The sequence below is a fragment of the Olea europaea genome, unplaced genomic scaffold, assembly GCF_002742605.1.
Source record: "Olea europaea var. sylvestris unplaced genomic scaffold, O_europaea_v1 scaffold3150, whole genome shotgun sequence".
Classification (NCBI taxonomy): domain Eukaryota; kingdom Viridiplantae; phylum Streptophyta; class Magnoliopsida; order Lamiales; family Oleaceae; genus Olea; species Olea europaea.
In genome coordinates this window covers 9,576-32,680 of record NW_019250291.1, presented here as the reverse complement: position 1 = coordinate 32,680, position 23,105 = coordinate 9,576, and the positions used below count along the sequence as shown (strand labels likewise).

The window sequence follows — 23,105 nt, the reverse complement described above, 5'->3', positions numbered from 1 at the left end:
AAACGTGATGAGCATGGTGAAGTTGTCAAGCATAAGGCTCGTCTCGTAGCCAAGGGGTATTCACAAAGAGAAGGCATTGATTACTCAGAAGTATTTGCACCAGTGGCAAGGTTAGATACGGTGAGAACCATCATTGCTCTAGCAGCTCAAAAGAAGTGGAGGATTTTTCAATTAGACGTCAAATCAGCATTTCTTCATGGAGACTTGAATGAGAAGGTCTATGTAGAACAGCCCAGAGGATATGAGAGGAAGGGAAAGGAGCATATGGTCTATCAATTGTATAAAGCCTTGTACGGTTTGAAACAAGCTCCCCGAGCTTGGTTCAGCCGCATTGAAGCATCCTTTGTCAGTAAAGGTTTCCAGAGATGTGAAAGTGAGCAAACTTTGTTCACTAAGAGGAGCAACGAAGGCAAGATCATCATTGTAAGTTTATATGTTGATGATTTGATTTTTACCAGTGATGATGCTAATATGTTGCTTGAATTCAAGACTTCCATGATGAGAGAATTTGATATGACTGATATGGGGAGCATGAGTTATTTTCTTGGGATAGAAGTGTTACAAAAAACAGGAGGCAATTTTATCTTTCAAAGAAGATATGCATTGGAGGTGTTGAAAAGGTTTGGAATGTTGAAGAGCAACATGGTCACCAGTCCAATTGTGCCAGGGTCCAAGATAGGAAAAGATAAGCATGGTGTCACGGTTGATGAAACTTACTACAAGCAGCTTGTAGGAAGTTTGATGTACCTAACTGCTACACGGCCTGATCTAATGTTCGTTACAAGTCTACTAAGCAGATATATGGCAAAACCCACTGAACTTCACTTGCAGGCTGCCAAAAGAGTCCTTAGGTATCTAAAAGGTACAGTAGACTACGGCATTTACTACAAGAATGGTGGTGATGACAAGCTAATGGCATTCACTGACAGTGATTATGCCGGAGACATGGAGGACAGTAAGAGTACGAGTGGATACGCTTTTCTGTTAAGCTCAGGAGCCATTTCATGGAGTTCGAAGAAACAACCAATTGTGACTCTGTCAACAACTGAGGCAGAGTTTGTCGCAGCAGCAAATTGTGCGTGCCAAGCAATCTGGATGAAGAGGATACTGAAGGAGCTCGGGCATGAAAATGAGGACTGTACTTGCATCAAATGTGACAACACGTCCACCATCAAACTTTCTAAGAACCCAGTGTTACATGGACGTAGCAAACACATACGTGTGAGGTACCATTTCCTTAGAGATCTCACAAAGGAAGGTTCAATTGTTTTGGTTCATTGTGGAAGTACTGAACAAGTAGCTGACATAATGACTAAACCCCTGAAGTCTGATACATTTCTTAAACTTCGGAGCATGCTGGGAATGTGTGAAGTTAGTGAAGTAAGCTAAATTGTTTCACTGAATTTAGCTTAAGGGAGAGATTGAAGAGCGTTGTCCAAGTCTTTAAGGTTTGTTAGTCAGTTGAATAAAGACCCAGTCCTTAGGATTAGGTTATGCTTTGATATTGTCTTTACTTTCTGTTAAAACACGTGGCTGCGTGTAGCCGATACGTGAGCATGTTTTCAGTTCAGTTTGTTAGAGTCTGAGGCTATATAATAGCCAGAGCTGTAGTTGAATAATTGTTGGTTGCATTCAATCCAGTTTCGTAAGTTTAAGTGTGTTGCAAAGTTCTCATTCCCAACAAATACTCCAAACAAAAAGTGAACACTGAAAAGGAGAGTCTTGAGAAATGGATTGATGTACATGAAAAATGTTGATAAACTGAGGAAATACTTACATTGGTGTTAAGTTGACATACAAAACTCTGGAAATTGTTGTGCCTGAAATACTGAGGAAGAATATTAGCAGCAAACAAATGGGCATTACATACTATAAAGCTAGATACTGTTGCATTCCAGGACACAATGGAGTTTGTTTCGATATTTTCCACCATATCATATAGCTTCAACAAGAACGGAGGTGGTGACCTAAAGGCACACGATGAACAAGAAGCACCTAAACTACCAGCATTAGTGTTTACTGTGACACCAGCAGCACCACCACCTTCTCCAACATTACTGCCACACTCACTTACATCACTCTCCAAAACTACTGTATCTATCCCGGGCGGATTTTCAGTTCCTTTGTCCAACCCTTTGAACTCGTCTCCGATGCAACTCATTACGTTACTCTTTTCCCTTTCGCTTCCATGAGAGTGCAGAAATTGATAACGGTGTGTTTCTGAAGAACCTAAAACTGGACTCCAAGTGATGAATTCCAATGGTTTAAGGTGAAGGCGGCGGTTAGACTTGTTATTTTATTAACTCTCTCACGCGAGATATCAATACATGCAATGGAATATATTCTCATTGACCGACCATATTCCATTTGCTTAGCAAACAACATTTGTACCAATCAGTATGTCCATTTTTGCAGCTGGGTTTAACCTTCAAGATGGAACCAAATGCTTGTATCCTGAAGAACATTACTTTTAACTGGACACTCGGAATTGTTTGCACAAAGACAGTATATTAGCAAGAAATTTTTCTCTTGACTTTCGTTTCAGCGGAAAACAAAAGACATGAAAAAAAAATAATAATAATAATAGATTCCACTCGTTTCTCCTTTCTTTTTCCTTCTATGATCTATCCAGACGAAGCCCATGAAATCGAAAGAATGGTCAGAAATTGAAGACAGAGAACCTGAACTCATGTCATCAACACAATTCAAGCCCATCTGATACATAAAGTATTAGCGAAAGTTAGCAGCATGGCGAATTTCAGCTATCATAACCAAGCAGAAAGAACCAACATGTCTTAATCAGTTAGGGATTTGTACCCAATGGGTTTTCCATCTTGTTACAAGAAAGATTCACATGCGATATCACAAATATCATCAACTGTAACGCAGTCTCAAACCAAAATTAAAGCATCCATGTTCTTACACCGATATATTGGCCAGAGTTTAAAAAATTAAACAATAGAAGAAAATGAAAAAATCAACATGAACAAGTGAGAAATCATAGAGCAATATCTTTATTCGAATACAAGAAAAGGGACAAGACTGAATATTTTCTGTCATAACTTCGCATCTAGCTGCAAAACTTGGTGTCGTGTTGTCAAGTACATTCTCTCGGCCAGATTGGCTGGAATAAATAAAAAAGATGAATAAACACGTGAATACAGCAAAAACTGCTCTGACTGCCAAATGACAAAACTGCAAAGGAACATGTGGCTTGGGTTCAAAACAAACACAAGGCTTATGATGCTTACATATATATCGAAAAACTGTTCGCTCTCTTAAATGCCGCTGGAGTCTCTCCCGAAGATGAAACGCCTTCCCCAGTCTGATATCACCAATGCTCTTGTTCGCCAACTGACTAGCTTACTGGATAATAAAGTCCAGTAATTAACAAAAAATTTATCCAAAAATGGAAAGTTAGTTATGTACAATACCTAATCTATTGCAGCCTAATGATATGTACATGTTTCAATTTATTTATTTACAAGTTTATCCAAATTTTCCAATGAAGAAAAGTAGAAACCTCACCTTGCATACACAGAATACCAAAGCCACTGGGAGCTGTAGCCAATCGAAACTAAATCTCCTGGAAGTTGGGCAGCTGTCTGCTCCCCTCCCAAAGGAGCAAATTGTCCAAAATGCTTGTACCTTGAACATCATCACAGAATTAGAACACATCAAGATATCCACCAGGTGGCAGCAGCTAAAGTATTGATGGAATAGGAGCTTTTATATTTTTCTTCAGTATCATATATTTTGTTCACTTTGCTTCGATGGTGATTATAATTCCTCCAATTTGTAACTCCAACTGATGAACTAGAGATTATATGGAAAGCTACTGTGGAGACCGTGTACCAATCCAGAGTGCATGTGTTACGGAGAAAACCTACCATGAAATAAAGAGAAAGCAGAAAGCTTTCAAGAACAAAATTTAATTTGTACCTGAAGGGGCGGAAACGATGACGTCCTTCTCCTCTGAACCGAAGAGGACCTTCTGGATTTTTTTCGCACTTCTCCATGCGGTTGAAACAATCAGCAAGGTAGGAACCTTGTTGTGCTGCAACCTGGAATGACAACAATAAAGCACATAAACGCAGGTTTACAAAATAATTCTGGGGAATACAGAGATAGCCAAATCCACCATTTATAAATCTTTTAATACTAACCTGAGCAGTTGCTGGAAGATTCTTCATCTGAGAATCTACCTGGGAAAGAGCTACTGTGAACTCTTCAAGATTTACTTCAACAGATTCATTTACGACATCCGCCTTCGAATCTTTCAACAGATCAACCAAACTATTCTTTTGTTTTTGTTTTAAATAGAGGCCAACTTGGGGGTATCTTTCACATATGTCATCAAGGACTTCTTGAAATTCATTAGCTGTAAGTGTTCCAGAGTTGTCTTTATCTGCTTTGCGAAATATGGCACAAATATCCTCCTGAAAAGATAAACAGTTGAAGGATAAAAGCAGAATAATGGAACGCATCATGCAACACAAAATGAAAGTCTATACCATCTGTCCTTGGGTTGCCTAAAGGACATGAGAAGAAAAGGTTCCAAACATAATCTTTTACTTACACAATGTAATCAAGGTAATGTACACCAACACATCCAAACAAATACTTTCAAATCCTATGAAAGGAAGATGAAAATCGGCACAAAATGCTACTAGAATATCCAAGATGCGATATAATATGCCACTACTGCAGAATTCGATGTATTCTGATAATCATAAACAAACTGTAAGGCAAAAGCAGGCAGAGAGAGAGAATGAACAGATACCATGACTTTGCGCTGATTGATTGTGGCACAATCTCCAAGTGCATAGATGCTGTCACTTCCTTCTACTCGTAGCCATTCATCAGTTGCTAATGCACGTCTGTTAGGCTGGGCACAAAATGGATATTCAACATTGAGCAAAATAAGAAATCAAAAACAGATAGACAACAAAGTCAAAACTTAATAGCAAGTTAATCTATGTCTGAGATATTACCTGACCAATCTGCTTCATAAAATTCATTATAACAGGACGAGTTCCAATACCCGTTGACCAGACAGCCATGCCATATGGCATTGAATATATATTCCCCCCATTCTTAACTTCTTTAGCGGAAATTTCTTTATCTGATACTTTCACAACCATAGCCCCTGTTTTTACATCAATACCATCTCTTTGAAATTTTTTTTCCGCAAAAGCCGTAATTCTTTTGTCAAACCTGCATGCAAGAATTGGCTGAGAACCTGAGGAATATATATCTCCATCTTTCAATTGAAAATTTCTTATCTATCTTAAAACTAATATTTTTTTCTTGCCTGTCTACTGGCTTATGCGTACATGACAATATACGTCTTATGACATGGGATGCTTAAATCTGGATAATCAGTAGGACCAAACTAAACAAACCTGAACTACTTGTGTAGTTTCACAAAGCTACTCAAGTTTGTGCAATATAATGTCATAAAAGAAGTACAATCATTATTCATTACTACATGTAATGATCCTATATGTAAATTATAGACGCTGCCCCCATATTTGTGACGTCTTACTGAATTAGACTGAAGCATATACTACTTTCAAGAAAACGCCATGCATATCATGAAGTTCGTATGTTGTCCGAAGTAAAGAATTCCTTTCTTCCTTCTCTCAGTTAAAATAGAACAACTCGTGTTGGAGGAAGTTTAACCTTACTTCTACAGCACTGGAAAGTTGAGAGAAAGAGAGAGAGAATTGTGTCAAATTTTTTATCTCTACGTTCAAGGACTTGCATATCATTTAAGCAAACTTTTGGCTACAGTTCTTGAATCCTATCACCAGCTTTACCAGGGACCATCATGCTGTGACTTCTGGAAATTGGGATTCTGATGCATCGTTATAAAGGCTAAAACAGTCTAGATATTAGTCTTCTGTGTGTCATTAAAAGGATAAACAGCCAAAATTTGTATCCAACGCAAAGGAGTTGAACTACAACTCCTATTCTAGTATTTCATTTGTGGTATTGTGATTCAAGACATGTAGTTTAACTAAGAAGGAGCTTACATGTTCAAAATATGATCTGTTGCCTCAAGAAGTGTTATCTTAACTAAATCTTTAGCCTTGGGGTATAATTTGACTAGATCTTCATTCACATAATCGTGAAGCTCTGCTGCAAACTCCACACCTGTTGGACCTCCACCAATAACAACAAAATGAAGAATTTTCTTTCTCTCTTCATCAGTGATGCTAGGTAAGCTGGCCCTCTCAAAACAGTCAATAACTGTCCTACGAATCCTCTGAGCATCTTCTATTTCCTGCAGGAAGAGCAGTTTCATGAATCAATGTGCAATGAAGATGCCCAATGTACAAAAACGTTCATACAGGTAAGGGCAAAGGGCCGGATTTTATATATTAACATGGTTCAAACAGGGTTCAGTTTTGACTTCATGGTAAAGGAAACTTTACTCACAATGTTTTATTGCTCAAATGTGAAAGGGAGGATTTTGTTCTATTTTCTCCGGGGAAATTAAATTACAGCCTTGAGGAACATAATGAAACACTGATTGCATAACAAGTCAAACAAGCCAGCAGATATTACCTTCAAGAAATGGCAATTTTCCGCCACTCCAGGAATGTTGAAGGTATTTGCACGAGCTCCAATGGCAATCACAAGGTAGTCATAGTCCACTGAAAATTCTTCTTCCCCATCAAGATCGGTTGTCAAGTTAGACCGACAATACACTTTCTTATTATCTGCATCAATCTTGAAGCATTCTGCTTCCCAGTAATGAACATCTACGCTTTTCTGCCGAGCAAGTAAACATTGAACTACTGATGATGTACTTTAAAAACATGCTACAAAATGCTTAATGATTTTGCGACAGGAAAAAGTCACTTTAAACCATCAGCAAAACTCATTCTAGAAATGGGGATACATTCAAGCTCTATGCATTTCTTGGGTACACAGAACAAATTTGACCAACACATCATATCAAATGTTTGATAATTTAATATGTCAAAAGAAAATAGACACTGAATAGAATGAGGATCATGTCACCATCAGAATGCATTTTAATTGTTTTGCAAGTTCAAAGCAACTTGAAGTAACTTAAATGTGCAATGATTTCAAGCACAAGTGCAAAATATAGTATTTTGAAGGAACCTGATAGAATATATTGATTAAAATTACTTATTCGCTACAATTACCTTTCTGACAATGTTACGAATAGGTTCAACAATGCTGCGAGGTTCCACTGTACCGCAGGTGACACTTGGCAACAATGGTGTGAATGCAAAATAGTTACGCGGTGATATGACTTGGACATCGTATGAGGAATTTTTCAGGTTCTTCAAGAAACTTGTTCCAGCCCAACCAGTTCCAAGTACCACCACCTTCTTTTTCTTCCCATCAGCCTCAGATGAAGGAATGACATTCGTACCATTATGACGTTTAGCCTCAGTCGATGTAATGGCATTCATACCACTATCAGGTTTAGCCTCAGAATACGCTACAAGTCCACCACCACTGCCAATCAAACATAACAGGTTTAATAAATAATAATAATAATAATAATAATAATAATAATAATAATAATAATAATAATAATAGTAATAATAATAATAATAGTAATAATAATAATAATAATAATAATAATAATAATAATAATAATAAAAAAAAAAAAAATTATCACATCAGATATCTACTAAGAACTGAAACAATTCGTGTAAAATTTGGCATACTAAGTGAATACTTTCTTTGACTGTAAATTAAAAAGGAGAAGTTAGATAGCCATCAAAAGAGCTAGGGTATTTTCCATTGCTTTCTCGTTATCCTTTAACCTGATCCTAAATACCAAACTAAAATTTGCAATAAGCATAAATAACTGTAATCATACAATTACAAACCAGCGAACAAGCTATGTAGAGGGGAAGTGCAGCTATTTGATCAAAACAAAATAATACAGTCCAGAGTATATACTAAATCATGATGATGAAAGAGCAACAAATGAGATGTAGAACAAATTCCCTTTCAAATTCTAACACCTCTGCAAATTAATTTTTGCTCCTATGGTATGAAAACATATAAGATTTCACCATCACAAAAAAATCTACCTAGAACCTGCCTAAGTTGACACAAGATACGTCCATTGAAGAAGCATAAATTTCGTCCTTAAGTCAATGAATCTTGAGTATCCGTCCAGATCAAATCAAATCATTAGCACAATTCAAATCACGATATGAGGAGATCAAACAGTGTCAGTCAGATTATTTTTTTTGCGGATCAGATACTTAAAATCGTAAATGGTCTTTCGGTGTATTCAATTATCAGCAGCAATAACATATAATCCTTAGCCCGTGTATCTAAGTTCTTTAAATCTAATTCCAAGTATTCAAACCATATATACTTGAAACACATTCTAACTCTGTTTTAATCGCATGAAACAAACACCTCAACAGCAATAAACTCGATGAAATTAATGATCAGTTAAACAGACACAATCACGCTAACCTTATTCCAAGAAACTAGCGAGAAGCATAAAACAGAGCCCAAAAATTCCGATCCAAACAACACTTGTACACAACTAAACAAAGAAGATCCAGAAGCACAAAATAAAAAACGGAAAATAATTACCTGACGGTGAAAACAATCAACATTTTAGTAAGCGATGAATTCCCTCGGAAAGCTCTAGAAAATCTTTGGAACGCCGTAATTTTCTCCATGCTTTTCCTTAACTCGGAAAAATCTCACCTCAACTTCAGTCTTCAGATCCCCTAAGCACAAGAAAAAAAAAATAATAAAAAAGAGAACGTTCAATGAACTCATATTAACTGTAACAAACTAAAGGTGCATCAATTACCTTGGATTTTGTTTTAGAGATAGAAAAAGAGAGGACCTCTGATTTGATTTGTGAATTGTGATTGAAAAATGATAACGTAGAAATGCGTTATTTGTGTGGAAAGGAATGATGGAAAATTTCCCCAAAGAGGTTGGAGGGCGTAGAGAACGTGAAATGATGCGCTGTTGTCGAACCTTCTGCCAGCTTTGACATGGCTTACCGCCCAAGAATTGGACACGTGTATTTCAGAGGACACAAGGCTTTGTGAGTCTCTGTCCTTCCACTCACCCAACACGTGCGAGATTTCAGGAGCCTACATGCTCGCAAATTTTCGCTGGAAATTCAGAGGGTGTTTGACCCTATTTCCAAGGAAAAATAAATTTTGAAATAATATATTAATGAAAAATGTATCGATGAAAAGTTTTTTATTTACATATAATATTATTTTAATGAAAAATATATCGATAAAAAAAAAAGAGAAAAATATGTTTTGAGAAAAATGAAAATCAAACAGGGCCTCAAATTGTACAAATTCTATTGCGATCCGTACAACATTAGACGTATGTTTGAGTTACGTTATTTTGAAAAAATATATTTTGAAATAATAGATTGATGAAAAATAATAAAATATGGTTAAAAAATGAATAAAAATTTTGAATTTACGTGTAACATTATTTTATTAAAAAATGTTATTAAAATAATATCAAATCACTGTTTAAAGATTTTTTTTTTTTTTTTTTTTTTTTAAAATTTTTTTTTTTTTTTTTTTTTTTGAAAGAATGTTATTTTTTTTCTATTTTTGTTTTCATTTTTGATTGGTGGGGTCAGAGAATCAGCCGTGATTTTGATCAAAAATCACCGACTTAGTTGGAGAAATATATATTATTTTATTTTTTGTGGACCATTTGGAATTGGAACGGAAGTACAAGTTGCAAGTATCGGATGGTAGATTTAGAAGTAGTTGGGAAATTTTGCACCGCCAACCTATTTTGGTCTCCTATGAATTTTAAAAATTGACTTTTCATATTGTAATATTGAAGTAAAGGAAATGGCATGGTTTGCTTTGTGCTCAATATTTAACCAATTTAAACCTTATTTACTCCTCTTAAAATAAAATAATTTATTTTTTATACTTATACATTCATACAATATAATATTTTATACGTAAATTCAAATTTTTTTCCACTTTTAACTGCACATTTTTCAAAATATCATTTTTACAAATAATGACTGTCGAACAAGGGCTTAATGTATTCTGTGTGAATAAATCATATGGACAACATGCATTATATAATAAAGTATTGCAATTCAGTTAGTATTAAATAGACAAATTTTTTAACAATGTGATATTGTATATACAATTTGATATAAAATTGATTTACAGTGGATTCCATCTATATCCCAATATTATGTCTAAGATTCTTTTCTTAACATTGAAATCAAGATAATAAAATAGGGGTAGAAGAAAAAGAAAATCTAATAATGTTGAGTTAATATGTCTAACATAGATATCTACATTTAGACATCTATTTAGACATTTTAAATTTTTTTATCTATCACATTAGTGGTATCAATGGATTGAGCTAAACTGGCTCGACCCTACCAACCACGAGCTCAACTTGTGACTTGTACGAGTGGAGCTCATGGCTCGTCTATCAAGGCCCAAGCTCAACTTAGCCCTTGAGCTAATGGCTCGTGGGGCCGAGTCAAGCTTGGCTCACGAGCTCATTATTAATATTATTTTGTGTTTTTTGGTTTTTTTTTTTTTTTTTTGGGGGGGGGTTCATTTATTTTTTTTAAAAAAAAAGTGAAAAATCTCACTCTTTTCCTAGGACTTGGGATCGACTACTTATTTTTTAGTAGACGGAGTTAAAATTGTATAGGAACAACTTGTTATATGTACATTTTTTTAGCATCAAGCATCCAAAAATAAAGAAAACTTATCTCAAGTTTCCAAGTACCGACAATGAAGTGGGATGCCCAATACACTTCATGTGTTTGATGAAAGTGGGTTTGGCATCACACTTCATTGTTGATACCTGGAACTTGAGGAAATTGATTCTTCATTTTTGAATTATTGAATCAAGATCGTTCAGTCACTGTTTTGGCAAAGCGAGCCACGGCTCATGGGCATTAAAAACGAGCCAGCTCGCCAATTTGACGAGTCGCCTATGAACCGAGCTTTTCCTAACCAAGTCGATGAGCTGATGAACTACTCAACTCGATTGCCTTCACTATGTCCCATTAACTTGTATTGGGCTATTTTTCAAAACACATCTATTTTTTATTATTTGGCATTTTTTAAACATTATGCCATCGTAGATGCTCAACTTTTTGGTTTTTACAATTGGGTTCTTACAAATTAATTCGGTAACACATAGACTCTTAATGGATAGCCTTCACTGGTTTTGACATTTCAAAACATCATATTGACATTTCAGAACATCATAAAATGAACAAAAACTAAAATGATCAAAGTCAATGTCGTCTATCTATAGATAGGCTAACTCTTGAGAAGGATGATAAACTTTTGGCAAAGTAGCACGAATAGATATCACGAAATTGAATAATCTAATGGCTATAATTTCTACATACTGTAATTTTTGTTTCTAGTCCTCTAATTATGGTGAATAGCAATATGTACATATGTAGAGAGAGAGTTAGAGAGAGAAAGAACGAGTCACCTGTTGGGTTTTTTGATACCCAATAAATTTCGGGTAATGATGTTAACGTTGGTTAATATTATTTCATAGGCATATGTCGATGAATGAAATAAGTCCAACAACCAAGTCCATGAGCTACACTCGACATAACTGTATTCCTTCTGGATGGCTTGAATCTTGGTCCGTTTACCTTTTTAATGACCCAACTTAAAGCCTAACCCTAGAGTATATATACGGATATAACCCTAACCTCTTTCTTGTGATGTTTTGTGAGACTTTGTGTCAGAAAAAGGAGAATCCCAATTGCCCTCTTGGTGAGTGAAAAAAAAGCCCCTAAAAGTGTCCAAAACACCTGTTTACTTTATGTAATTGGTAATTCCTTCATAGTATACATTTATGGTGTCTTCTCTTAGCCTTTGTGGCCACAAGTCATCATCCTTTCTTGTCCTACGTGGGTAAGATTGAATAGCAACCAAGGTGAATCAATTGGTTGTGATTTGGATCCTATTAGATTGGTTGTTGATAGAAAAGGGTACGTTGAACTGAACCTGGAAAACCAACGTTTGAAGATTCTTTCAAGACCGCAACAATTGGTATCAGGGCAATTGTACGTTGAAAGAATCTTCAAACGATGGTTTTCCAAACTCAGTCCAACGTACCTTTTTCTACCAACAACCAATCCAATCGGCTCCAAACCACAACCAATTGATTCACCTTGGTTTCTATTCAATCTTACCCGCATACAACAAGAAAGGATGATGATTTGTAGCCACAAAGGTTAGAAGAAGACATCACAAAGGTATACTATGAAAGAACCACCAACTACACAAAGTAAACAGGTGTTTTGGACACTTCTAAGGGCTGTTTTTTCACTCACCAAGAGGGCAGCCGGGATTCTCCTTTTTCTCACACAAAGTCTCACAAAACATCACAAGAAAGAGGCTAGAGATAAATACATATTTATAAGTTAGTTTAGATCACTCCAATTAGGCCTAGGGTTCACTAAGAGGGCTACCAATTAACCTAAACTAATGGGCCAATATTCAATTCCATATTAATCACTAAATGGTCCAACTAACCAAATAATCATCCAACCGAAACCTGGGCCATCCAAAAGTGTAGTTCGTCTCCGAGCCGAGCCAAGTCTATGGTGTCGATAAATAATTCGACAGCTGTTTTAAATCATCGCTCGGATTATTGGGTATCAAAAAACCCAACAATCTCCACCTTGATACCCAATAATCTGCAAGCAACCAAAATACACAGTTTATACTTGCACAATCAAGGTAATCCAATAAAATTGGAATAACAGACCTTATCTCGTGTTTCCAACCTGAAACATATACGATACTTGCTCCATGTACTCACCAGGGTTAAGGTCAAGAATACCCAAGTAGAAACAAGTATTCATAGTGAACAAATAATCATGCGATGAAGATATATAGGATAACACACACACAGATCTTTTCAAAATCACATTCACACAGAACCACAAATTAACACCTAGTTAATCAAACCACGGTCAACCACATATGCAACACATGTATAAATGACCCTAAGAAAAGATCTCACCACACTTATCCTATCCCATTCCGTGTTACTCACACCTTGAGAACACATATCTTCTTTCATCGCCTACTATGCTCACTAAACAGATCACTCAACTCATGTCTAACTGGTAAGTCACAATAGATCCTAAACTCTCGGAATAATTCTCTATCACCACATCACTTCTCCCAACCTACGTGAATAATGGGACTCCACCTTACAGAAGTGATAGAAGTGCCTCTCTCACACTCCACCTGTACAGGGTCTCTTTTATAGATAAAGGATTCTACACATTGGATCACATCTCCACTCGTGATCCAAATGTCACACTTTACATCTCTCGTGCATATCACCAATGCACCTCTAGTCATCTATACTCCACCTTATCAAAAGACATCCAACTCACTGTTAATGTATCTCAAACTCACTAAGGCAAAACAACACCTTTCGGTGACCACAAAAGTTACTCCTATCACCAAAACTCCAAAAAATCCACAAAGAAAATGGCGAAAGTGGCACTCACAAAGAAAAATCGAAGAAAGAGTCTGTTACTTCACAACACTCACAAAGAGGAAGAATATAACCGTAACATGACTGCCTCACATAATCTCACAAAACCACACAGGCTTACAAAGATAAAGGAGAGAAACGACTGCCCAACTTTCTTCTCACTACCATACTCGCACGCCACTCACAGAGCAAATAGAGTATGCCACAAAACTTAACCCACTATGCATGTAAACATATTATACAAAGTAATAAGTCACTCTAATTCATGCAATTACACACATCAAATATATTAAAAGTGTAACATCAACATTGCAACATAATTAAGTAATCATATACATGCAGAAAGGATTACACACAGATGCAATGCAAGAAACAGGTTTATTCTCTCAATAAACCTCATTAGGATCACTTCTTGACCCTAAAGTCACATTCGCTTTGTCTCTCCTCATCTTTCCTTTTATTATCATCCTAAGACAATCTCTTTTAATTATGTCCAAATTTTACCACAGTTAAAATATATGTTATTTTTCACACTTACCTTAGACCTACATTTGCCACCAATGCCAAATGACCACAAGTAAAGTATGAATATAATTCACATAAAATAGTCCAATAAACTTTCCTAAAGTCACATGCAATTCTAATAATGTAGAAAAATTGACAGCAAATTCACAAAGAATTTAAGGCAAATAATTCTTAGATCTAGCAACAGGCAATGGTTACCCCTTCATGGTAACCCTAAACCTAATGTCACCCCACACGATGACCTCTAATGCAAAAAATAAATTACTCTACACATTTATTTCAACTGCAATAATAAAAAGTAAAGAATACGATACCGAGCGAACCACGTCTAAAGGTCCGTAAACATCGAGAGACGCGAATTCACCACTCCAGGACTATCACTATTCATCCTAAAGTCACCAGCAACCACGACAACACAAAAACAGCATCCGGCACCTGAACGTCCAAGGGCACAATCGTCTAACTTTCACTGTATTGCTCCAAACTGAAATCCGACAACACCGCAGGGTCCGTCTCATCTCCAGCAACATTCTATCTGAAAACACCATCACCGGATTTCGTATCACCCACCCACACGCGCCTCGCCTGAGTTTACAAGCGTCGGCGACCTGTCACCCTTCCGGCTTCTTCTCCGCCTACACAGTCCACCAGTGGTGTCCGTTTTGCCAAACTTTTTTTGGTTTCACCATAAAATGCCAAAACAGATCCAGCAGAAAATTGAAAAAATTGAACAATTTCTGCCTCTGATTTCTAGATCCGTTTCTGACCACTTCCAGGCCTTTTTAGCCCCAAAAATCACAGATTTATCAACAACACAAGCTCTGATACCATTTGTAGCAGAAAATTTCTCGATAAATCTTGATTCCGGGCTCATAAAACAACCAAACGAACACCGATTTACCTCAACTCGACCCAAGACTTTCACTTTCACTTTGGACTGCCTAAACTCTCTCACAACCCCACAAAGGAGAAGGGTGGTGATGTTAGCAATCCATAAAGGTATGGAGAGGAAGAAGAAGATATCACAATATGGAATTGAATATTGGCCCATTAGTTTAGGTTAATTGGTAGCTCTCTTAGTGAACTCTAGGCCCAATTGGAGTGATCTAAACTAACTTACATATATGTATTTATCTCCCAGCCGTTTTTTGGTGGTGTGTGTGTGTGTGTTGTAGCAATGGAGAGGAAAGTTGAGAGAAGAGAGGCAACCGAGAGAGAGGAAAGCCATGTGAGGTTGTGAGTAAGATTCAACCATTGTGATATCTTCTTTTTCCTCTCCATACCTCTGTGGATTGCTAACACCACCCCCTTTCTCCTTTGTGGGGTTGTGAGAGAGTTTAGGCAATCCAAAGTGAAGGCAAAAGTCTTGGATCGAGTCGAGGTAAATCGGTGTTCGTTTGGTTGTTTTATGAGTCCGGAATCAAGATTTATCGAGAAATTTTTTGCTACATCACCATTCACTATTGGTTGCAGTGCCAGCAAGTATATGTATGTGGAGGGAACTTGATAACGGAATAAAAAGTTTAGATAAACTCAAGGTTATTTCTAAACATGAAATCTGCATTAAGATCCATAAACTTTATACTATAGCTAAAGAACATAAAATTATGTCAAAGGTTCACATAAAGTTTATTTAATTTTTTATTTTTTCTTAGGTCGAGGATAGAAATTGGTAGGGCTAGACATGGTCCGATTCAATTCGGTTCTAACGAGAACAGACCCGACCCGACTCGACCCGATCCGACCCGAAATTTTCGAGTATTTAGTAAGTGGAATCGTCGGTTCCAAATTTAATTACGGAACCGTCTGGGTTCAGTTCGGTTCGGTCCGATTCGGTTCCATTCGGTTCCGTATTATAATTAAATTTTTTGATATATAAAAAGTTACGTTAATTTAATTAATGATATGTTTAATATTAGCTTTTACAAAATAATGTAGTTCAATCTTATGTGTTTCACATCTCTCTTTGCTGAATTTTTCATAAATTTGATTATTAAAATCACAGAAAGAGAAAGATAGCGAGCTCAAAATAATTAAGAGATGTTGTAGAGTTTTAATTCGATTTTCTCCGGTAGAAACGACACTCCAGTAGAATAATAGATTTGGATAAAATTGAGGTCAATTTGATTAAATTGATTTTGAACTGAAAATTAGAAATATGAAAAATCATATTTTGTGGTTTGAAGTAAATTAACTAGTTAACAAATTTATTTAGAAGAAATAAAATAATTTTACTTATTTAAATAAATTAATTAAAAAAATTACGGAGATTTGGTTCTTATTCGGTTCTTGGCCTAGAACCGAGAACCGAACCATACTCGTCGGTTCTTGATTCAAATACCCGTTCGGGTATTTAACTTGAGAAGAACCATCAGGTTCGGTTCGGGTTCGATTCGGAAGTTTTGTCCAATCCTAGAAATTGGTATGAATCTTGGTTGATTATATAGCATGCATATGAAAACTTCATACATTTGTTCCTAATTTTTGACATATTGCTTTGTTTGTGTATTAAATAAAGTTTTTGGATGTGTTTCATTTTGTTTATTGGTTTATTTGACTTTATATAATAGTTATAAATAAATAAATTGAATGCATATTGCATACTTTAATTTAAGATCTCAAATTTAAAATTCATATCAGGCTATGAAAATCAAATTTTGATTTTGATTAAATTGTGCCCATACTGGTCAATATTCTAGGCTTCGCCCTTGATTTGAAATGGAGAGCTCATCCTATTTTTTAATTATTAAACATATTTCATATTTACCTAGACGTTGCATTTGTTGACTCGGCCAAACTTGGCGTGGGGGACTGGCAATTAGCAAGTAATGAGGCTTTTAGGATTTGTCAACCTCGAACACAAAAAAAATTATACATTTGAAGTTTCTATTCTGAAGCAAGACACCAAATCCAACACGGAAAAATTTAGGAAACGTTATACGTAGACGAGAATGCCTGATTGACCATTCTTTAAGCAACAGTTGTTATATAAAAGATTTAGCTCATATTTCACTATAATTATTTGAAAATTCTTTTTTCTGCGTACTCATTTTCAACCACATATTCACATAATAAAATATTTTATACGTAACCACATATTTTCTTAAAAATTACTATTCAAAATATTATTTTTTCCAAATAATAGCCATCAAACAAGGCTTAGTTTCATTTGTATTAAATTTTTTTTTTTTAAATTAACGTGTGTATTATAGAAACCAAGAATAACATGATTCAAGGAGATTTTGTATAAATTGCATGGCATAATCACTAAGGGTGTATTTGATTGAAAACATAGAACTTACATGTCTAAAACTTATTTACATAAAAATTGTCGATTAAATGTATTAGATTGACTTAATTTTAAACTTTGAAAATGTTGTATTTTTCCTTGTAAATTATCATTTTTCTCAACTTTTTTTGTATGATGGCCATTATATTTCATAGAAATTGTCACTTTTTCCATGAAACTTGTACATTTTATCCAAAAGCTTTCCCAACAAGAATTAGATGTTGACATAATAAGCCATTGTTTGGCCCTCGTTCTCATTTTCATTATCTCTCTCTTATTTTCCACCACACAATCTTTCATAAAATAATATTACACGTAAATCAAAAACTTTTCATTCTTTTTCAACCACACATTATTAAAAAAACACTATTCTAACCATCAAAATTTGGCAAGAATGGAGGTCAAAGGAGGGCTAAATTATATAACCAATTTTTAGATGGCACATGATTTTAACAGAAACCCACTTTATAACATTCAACAATATATGTATCTTTCTAAATAATACAAGTATGGACTTCTTATGTAGAGGTTGTCAAATCTTTAAAAAAAAAAAGAATGAAAAAAAAAGAAGAAGATTATAACACACGTTACAAAAAAGAAAGAAATATAAGTTGGGTTACGTCTTATAAGTTCAGCACATTTTCAACGAACATACTAGAGACCAACTAATAATTAAGACATAAGTCAATGACATCATAAAGTAATGGAGGTGGATCACTGCCTAGCCTCTCAAATACCAAATCATGTATCAATTCTTCGTCAATTAAGTTCATAAATACTCTAACGAAACTCTCATCTGATTGAAATGCATTCATGACTTCATGACATCACGCTTCTCTATATTCATGCCCTGTAGTTTTTTCTAAAACTAATTGCCAATTGATATGATTTAATGTATCTAACGTTGCTTAAATCTCCATAGCATTAACAATTTTTTTAGATGATTCAGCAATACTCGATAGGACACTAAGACTCTCATAATTAGATTTGGTACGTCTATGCCAAATTTTGTTGGTTCCTCCTTCAACCTACGCTTAGGAGCATGAATAGGGCTCGGATCCATATCATCATTTTAACTGTCAACCTCATTCACACTTTCATCTAAAATCAATAATAATAATAAAAGAACTTGTTAAAATATTTAAACTATAATATGAAACATATATTTATCATTTACAATCTTTTAAACACCATTAATGGGGGAGAAATTGTCATGGCCGGTTGCAAAGCGATCTACTAGAGCAGAATTATTTCTAAAGATAGACTTCAAATCATCATGACAAAGACCAATTGTGGTTCCCCACTTTCCAAATTCTGGTTTGCCCTAAAAAAATAAAAAATTGGAGGGAGAAATACATTTTATGCTTAGTCAGTGTCCACTATCCTACTAATATGTAATGACTAATAATTTTATTTGTCGATTAAATATTGGATAATTCTCCTTGTACATAAGGGGAGCCGTCGGGTGTCCATTATGAACACCCTTATGGCTCCCATTATGTACACCTAGCAAGCTCCTTAAATATTATACCTTCAAAAACTTCTCCCAGGCTAATGCTTTGGGTGTTACATGTCCAATGTCAGGATCCAACTCTAAACCACTCATAATTAATAACTGACGAACTTCAACATAATTATTTTTTAGAGTTTATCAATCACAATTATTCTTTCAAGTTTTTAGTTTATTAGAGTGCCGTACAAAAGTCAAGCATAGTGTAGGATCAAAAAGTTGTACCTAAACAAAACCTAGTTCCAATCAGAGAAAATGAATCCAAGGCATTTCATGACATTCTATAGTGGTAAAGCCTATTGGAACGATTAAATTCATTTGCAATGGACAAGATCGCATGCTTAAAATTCCTTTGGGTATTCGAAGTTTCCTTTGGAAGATTGATACGTTCCAAATGGTGTACCAATTAATTTTCCTTACTTAACTTAAATGTGTTGTATTGAGTAATAATATGGCAAGTAAAAGTCATTTCCCACAGAGGATTGATTCAATTATATCAATTGCGCACAAAAACATAATATTAACAATTAAATGTGAAATATATTAAATGGAGGGTTTGATTCGTTTAACTAAGGAAAGCGATGAATTCGAAATAGAAAAGACTTGAAATTTGAAATAAACAAAGTGGTTGTCGATTGAATATGAGAAAATGTGATTGGGGGATATTTCGTCACCACGAGAATTATTTTCATGTCAATTATCACAATAGATTTTCATTCTGAAGATTAACAACAATTCTAGAATAATTACAAGCTCAATTATTCCAATCTCTTCTTACATGTTAGTCGAATAAAACAAACTCTTTACTCGACTCTATTCATTAAACAATCTAGAATAAGCTCTTTAGATTTAATTTGACAAACGCATTACGATAAAAGAAATGAATTGAATTAAGGGCAAACTCCCAATCTCGATTTACTAACTTAAGTGTTAATTCATATACATTCAATTGAAAATTCTTCATAATCTCTTGAAATATAATTGCTACAAGATTTTAGAATCAATAGCTATTACGTACTACTAATTCCAAAATAGCATTCATCGAAACAACTCAATCATTTAGTTAACACCTAAACAATCAGGAAGAACAAAATCAACATTTAACACAATGGATTAAACACATCAATCCAGAGAACTATAAAGTACAAATTAATTAAAAATCATAACTTGGGTTTGAAAACACCCCAATCACAAATATGTTTAGTTACCCATGAAATATTCACAAATAACTAACAAATTCTTACAAAAAATTGATGGAAAATATGAGAAGAAAAATTTATTGATAAAGAGAGAAATAGTTGAGAATTCTTCAATATTAATGGTTCTCCTTTTCCAAGCTATTGCACCATCTCCATGTTCCAATCTTTTCCAAAATTGTGCAAGAAATACTAGGTGAAAAGGAAGAAAGAAAAACAAAAAGAAAAGAAATGCAAAAGAAAATCAGCAAGCAAAACGTGCTGGCCTGCTGCTGAAGCTTCAATGGAAGAAAAGTCACTTTCTTTTTGCTGATTTTTGCCTTTTATATTAAAACCTAAGAGAAATTACAACTAGGTCCCTGAATTAAAAGAAATACAAATAACTCGAGTGGCGCCAAATTCTGCCCAAAAATGGGCAGAATCTGGGCGCTGCAGCGCCCATCATTCTGGCCAATTTTATTTTTTTTAACATCGGCTCGTCTTCAAGGTTCCTTTTCATTTTTCTTTATCTTTTTCGTTTTTTCTCACATAATTTCTTTCAAACATTTTCACCTATACAATAAAAACAACTAAATTAAGTAATAAATCGCTAATGAAACTCACAAATATCTATGTTTAATGGCCCGAATAAGTGCAAAAACCCGCACTTATCAAAGATCATGTCTATTTGAGAATCTAACAAGGGATCTATATATGACACTGACATGCAAAATAGACAAGGCAAAAAAACATAATTCATTGGTATCCATACACCAAAGGAAAACATGAGCTTCCATTTTAAATGCAATAAAATGTAACCTTCAGAGACTTTACTAAAAGTTAATTGGAATTTGGAAGAAAATGTTCAAAGTGAAAACCAAGCAAGCAACCATAAGAAGAAAAGTCTACACAGGCTTACAAAATGAATAACAATAGCCAAATGCATGTAACAAGTGATTAGAAATTCAAGCAACGTAAGAGAATGATTAAAACAAATAAAAAACAGTCAAGGAGGTAGACACAACAGGAAAGTGGAGGCTAAAAAAAAAAAAATTCCTATTATAGACATAGTTCTCATAAGGAATGGTCCATCCACAACATTATAGTTAAATTAAGTATAAAGAAAGACATTTCTTCTATCAAATATCAGAATTTGAAGCCTAGTTGACAAAGTGTAACGTTCATCTAGATGAAACCAAGGAAAGCTCACAGAGTAAATTGTTATTTTCAGTCTTCCACTTCCGAAAAACTCAAGTATCCTTTGTCTTTATCATCCGTGTTTATTTTAACTATGACATCAAAGTGTTGGGCATCAAACTCTTTTAGTGATTTTGTAATAATTCATGACATTTTATAATAATTCATGACATTTTTTAACATAAATTTCGGGGTCAAGTTGCTTATTTGAAATAATGAATTCCAAAATCTTGTGAATGGTTGAATTACCTTTTCAAATCTTAAAATCTACAATTTTCTTACACTTCAAATGTCTCAATCCCGATCACAATATAAGAGATCCACAATCTAAGTGCCTTATTTTGTGAGTTTTCATGCCAAAATAGTGATTTTAGAGCCTTTCCTATTTTTATGACATTTGTCATACAAATTTCACCAATTTTCTTTCTATCATTCTCTCTAAAATGCTAAACAAAAATTGGAGGTTTTATGGGAGTTAAGGGTGGTTATAAGGAATTGTAGGTTTTAATTTCAAGTTCTAACACTTCTTCCAACCCTTTTAATGTTTTGTGAGTCAGGTCACCTCATATAGGCGACCCACGACCCTAATTTTCAAGCATCTCTCACTCACACATAATAGAGTTGGCCGGAACCACAAGTAACAACGAAAGTCACAATTTAAATCATTCTCAAGATCTATCTCACAAAAATTTATACGACAACTAGATCGTGCGAATAGAAAGTAATACTAGAGCTCACAACACTATAAACCTGTTGAGGATATATCGTATCTCTACTAGAGGAACATCACATCTCGCTATACCCTAAACTCATTTTCCAACATTAATTCAAGTATTTTCGATCCTTCAAGTATTTATGAAACATACTTGAACCACGCATCATAGCATTGTATTCGTAATTGCGTTCTATACTCTAAATAGTTAAACACAGTTGTCCAGCCAGTGAATACAAATAAATGTGGTCAAAATAGTTTTCCTTTCCTACTTGAATCCTTCAACTTTAAACCAATTGCTTTTCTAGACATGTTTCGTCAAACTGAAAAATCATAGTCATTGCTATCATGTTAAAGTAGCAATATCGAAATAAAATTTCAAGAAATAGTGAAAAGGTATATATGAGGTTATATAAACTTCAAGATTTCACACAATGAAGAAGCAGATATCCATTCACACATTTACTCAATATTAGTTATAAAAGTACACGTGGTATGAAATACGTGCTACGATATTTTCTCCCTTTCTTAGGGCATATGTCATATTCTTTATAAATAAATAAAACCATAGAGATCCTAATTCAGATATTCCCTGATACCTAATTTGAGTTTTTCTTATGTTCATTTCTCTAGGCAATTAAATCGAGAACTCAATCTAACTACTAAACAGTTTAATGGATAGCAAAATCTATTTTGATTACTTATTGTAATCTCATCAAGACAACTGAATCGTGTACACAACTTAATCACTTTGTCTCATCTCAGTACATCCCAAAGTGTCTAAGGCAATTGTTTATGTAAGGGAACCAGTCTCAAACTTTTTGACATACTTTATACGTGCAAACGAACCATTATCTCGTAATCTCAACATTAGAATATACATTAACTTAAACTTGTTCATTTATGGGCAAGTAAAACTCAATCAAGAGTTTTTTAATACACCAAGTATTGTACCCTATGCAATTCTAGAAATTAGATATTACCAACAAGTGTATTTCTAGATATCTTCAAAATATGATAATTACATATCATTATTTACGTAGATATATCGCAAAGACGCTTTCTTAGCTACTGTCTTTCGTGAAAATATTATTGATATTCAAAATCTTCAATACATGAGATAATTGTGTTACTATTATGGATCTCATAATCTTAACAAGTATC

General features: G+C 34.6%; 1 protein-coding gene across 1 annotated transcript; it reads right to left on the bottom strand.

The window, feature by feature from the left end:
- Positions 1–2,849: 2,849 nt before the first annotated feature.
- LOC111385396 (external alternative NAD(P)H-ubiquinone oxidoreductase B2, mitochondrial-like) lies at positions 2,850–8,985 on the bottom strand. The gene is made up of 13 exons (XM_023009778.1): positions 8,875–8,985; positions 8,834–8,844; positions 8,608–8,747; positions 7,182–7,500; positions 6,574–6,780; positions 6,039–6,289; positions 4,995–5,217; positions 4,784–4,888; positions 4,167–4,439; positions 3,943–4,064; positions 3,529–3,648; positions 3,252–3,366; positions 2,850–3,124 (listed from the first exon to the last, which is right to left on the bottom strand). The coding sequence occupies exons 3-12, from the start codon at positions 8,694–8,696 to the stop codon at positions 3,279–3,281; spliced, it is 1,797 nt and encodes a 598-aa protein (XP_022865546.1). The 5' UTR covers positions 8,697–8,747; positions 8,834–8,844; positions 8,875–8,985; the 3' UTR covers positions 2,850–3,124; positions 3,252–3,278.
- Between the last annotated feature and the right edge of the window lie 14,120 nt (positions 8,986–23,105).

Excerpts from the sequence above, each read along its gene's own strand:
- LOC111385396 (XM_023009778.1), bottom strand. The coding sequence starts at position 8,696 with ATGGAGAAAATTACGGCGTTCCAAAGATTTTCTAGAGCTTTCCGAGGG. Across the intron at positions 6,781-7,181 it reads TTCGTAACATTGTCAGAAAG|AAAAGCGTAGATGTTCATTA; the intron begins GTAATTGTAGCG and ends CTTGCTCGGCAG. Across the intron at positions 3,367-3,528 it reads TGGTATTCTGTGTATGCAAG|TAAGCTAGTCAGTTGGCGAA; the intron begins GTGAGGTTTCTA and ends TTTATTATCCAG.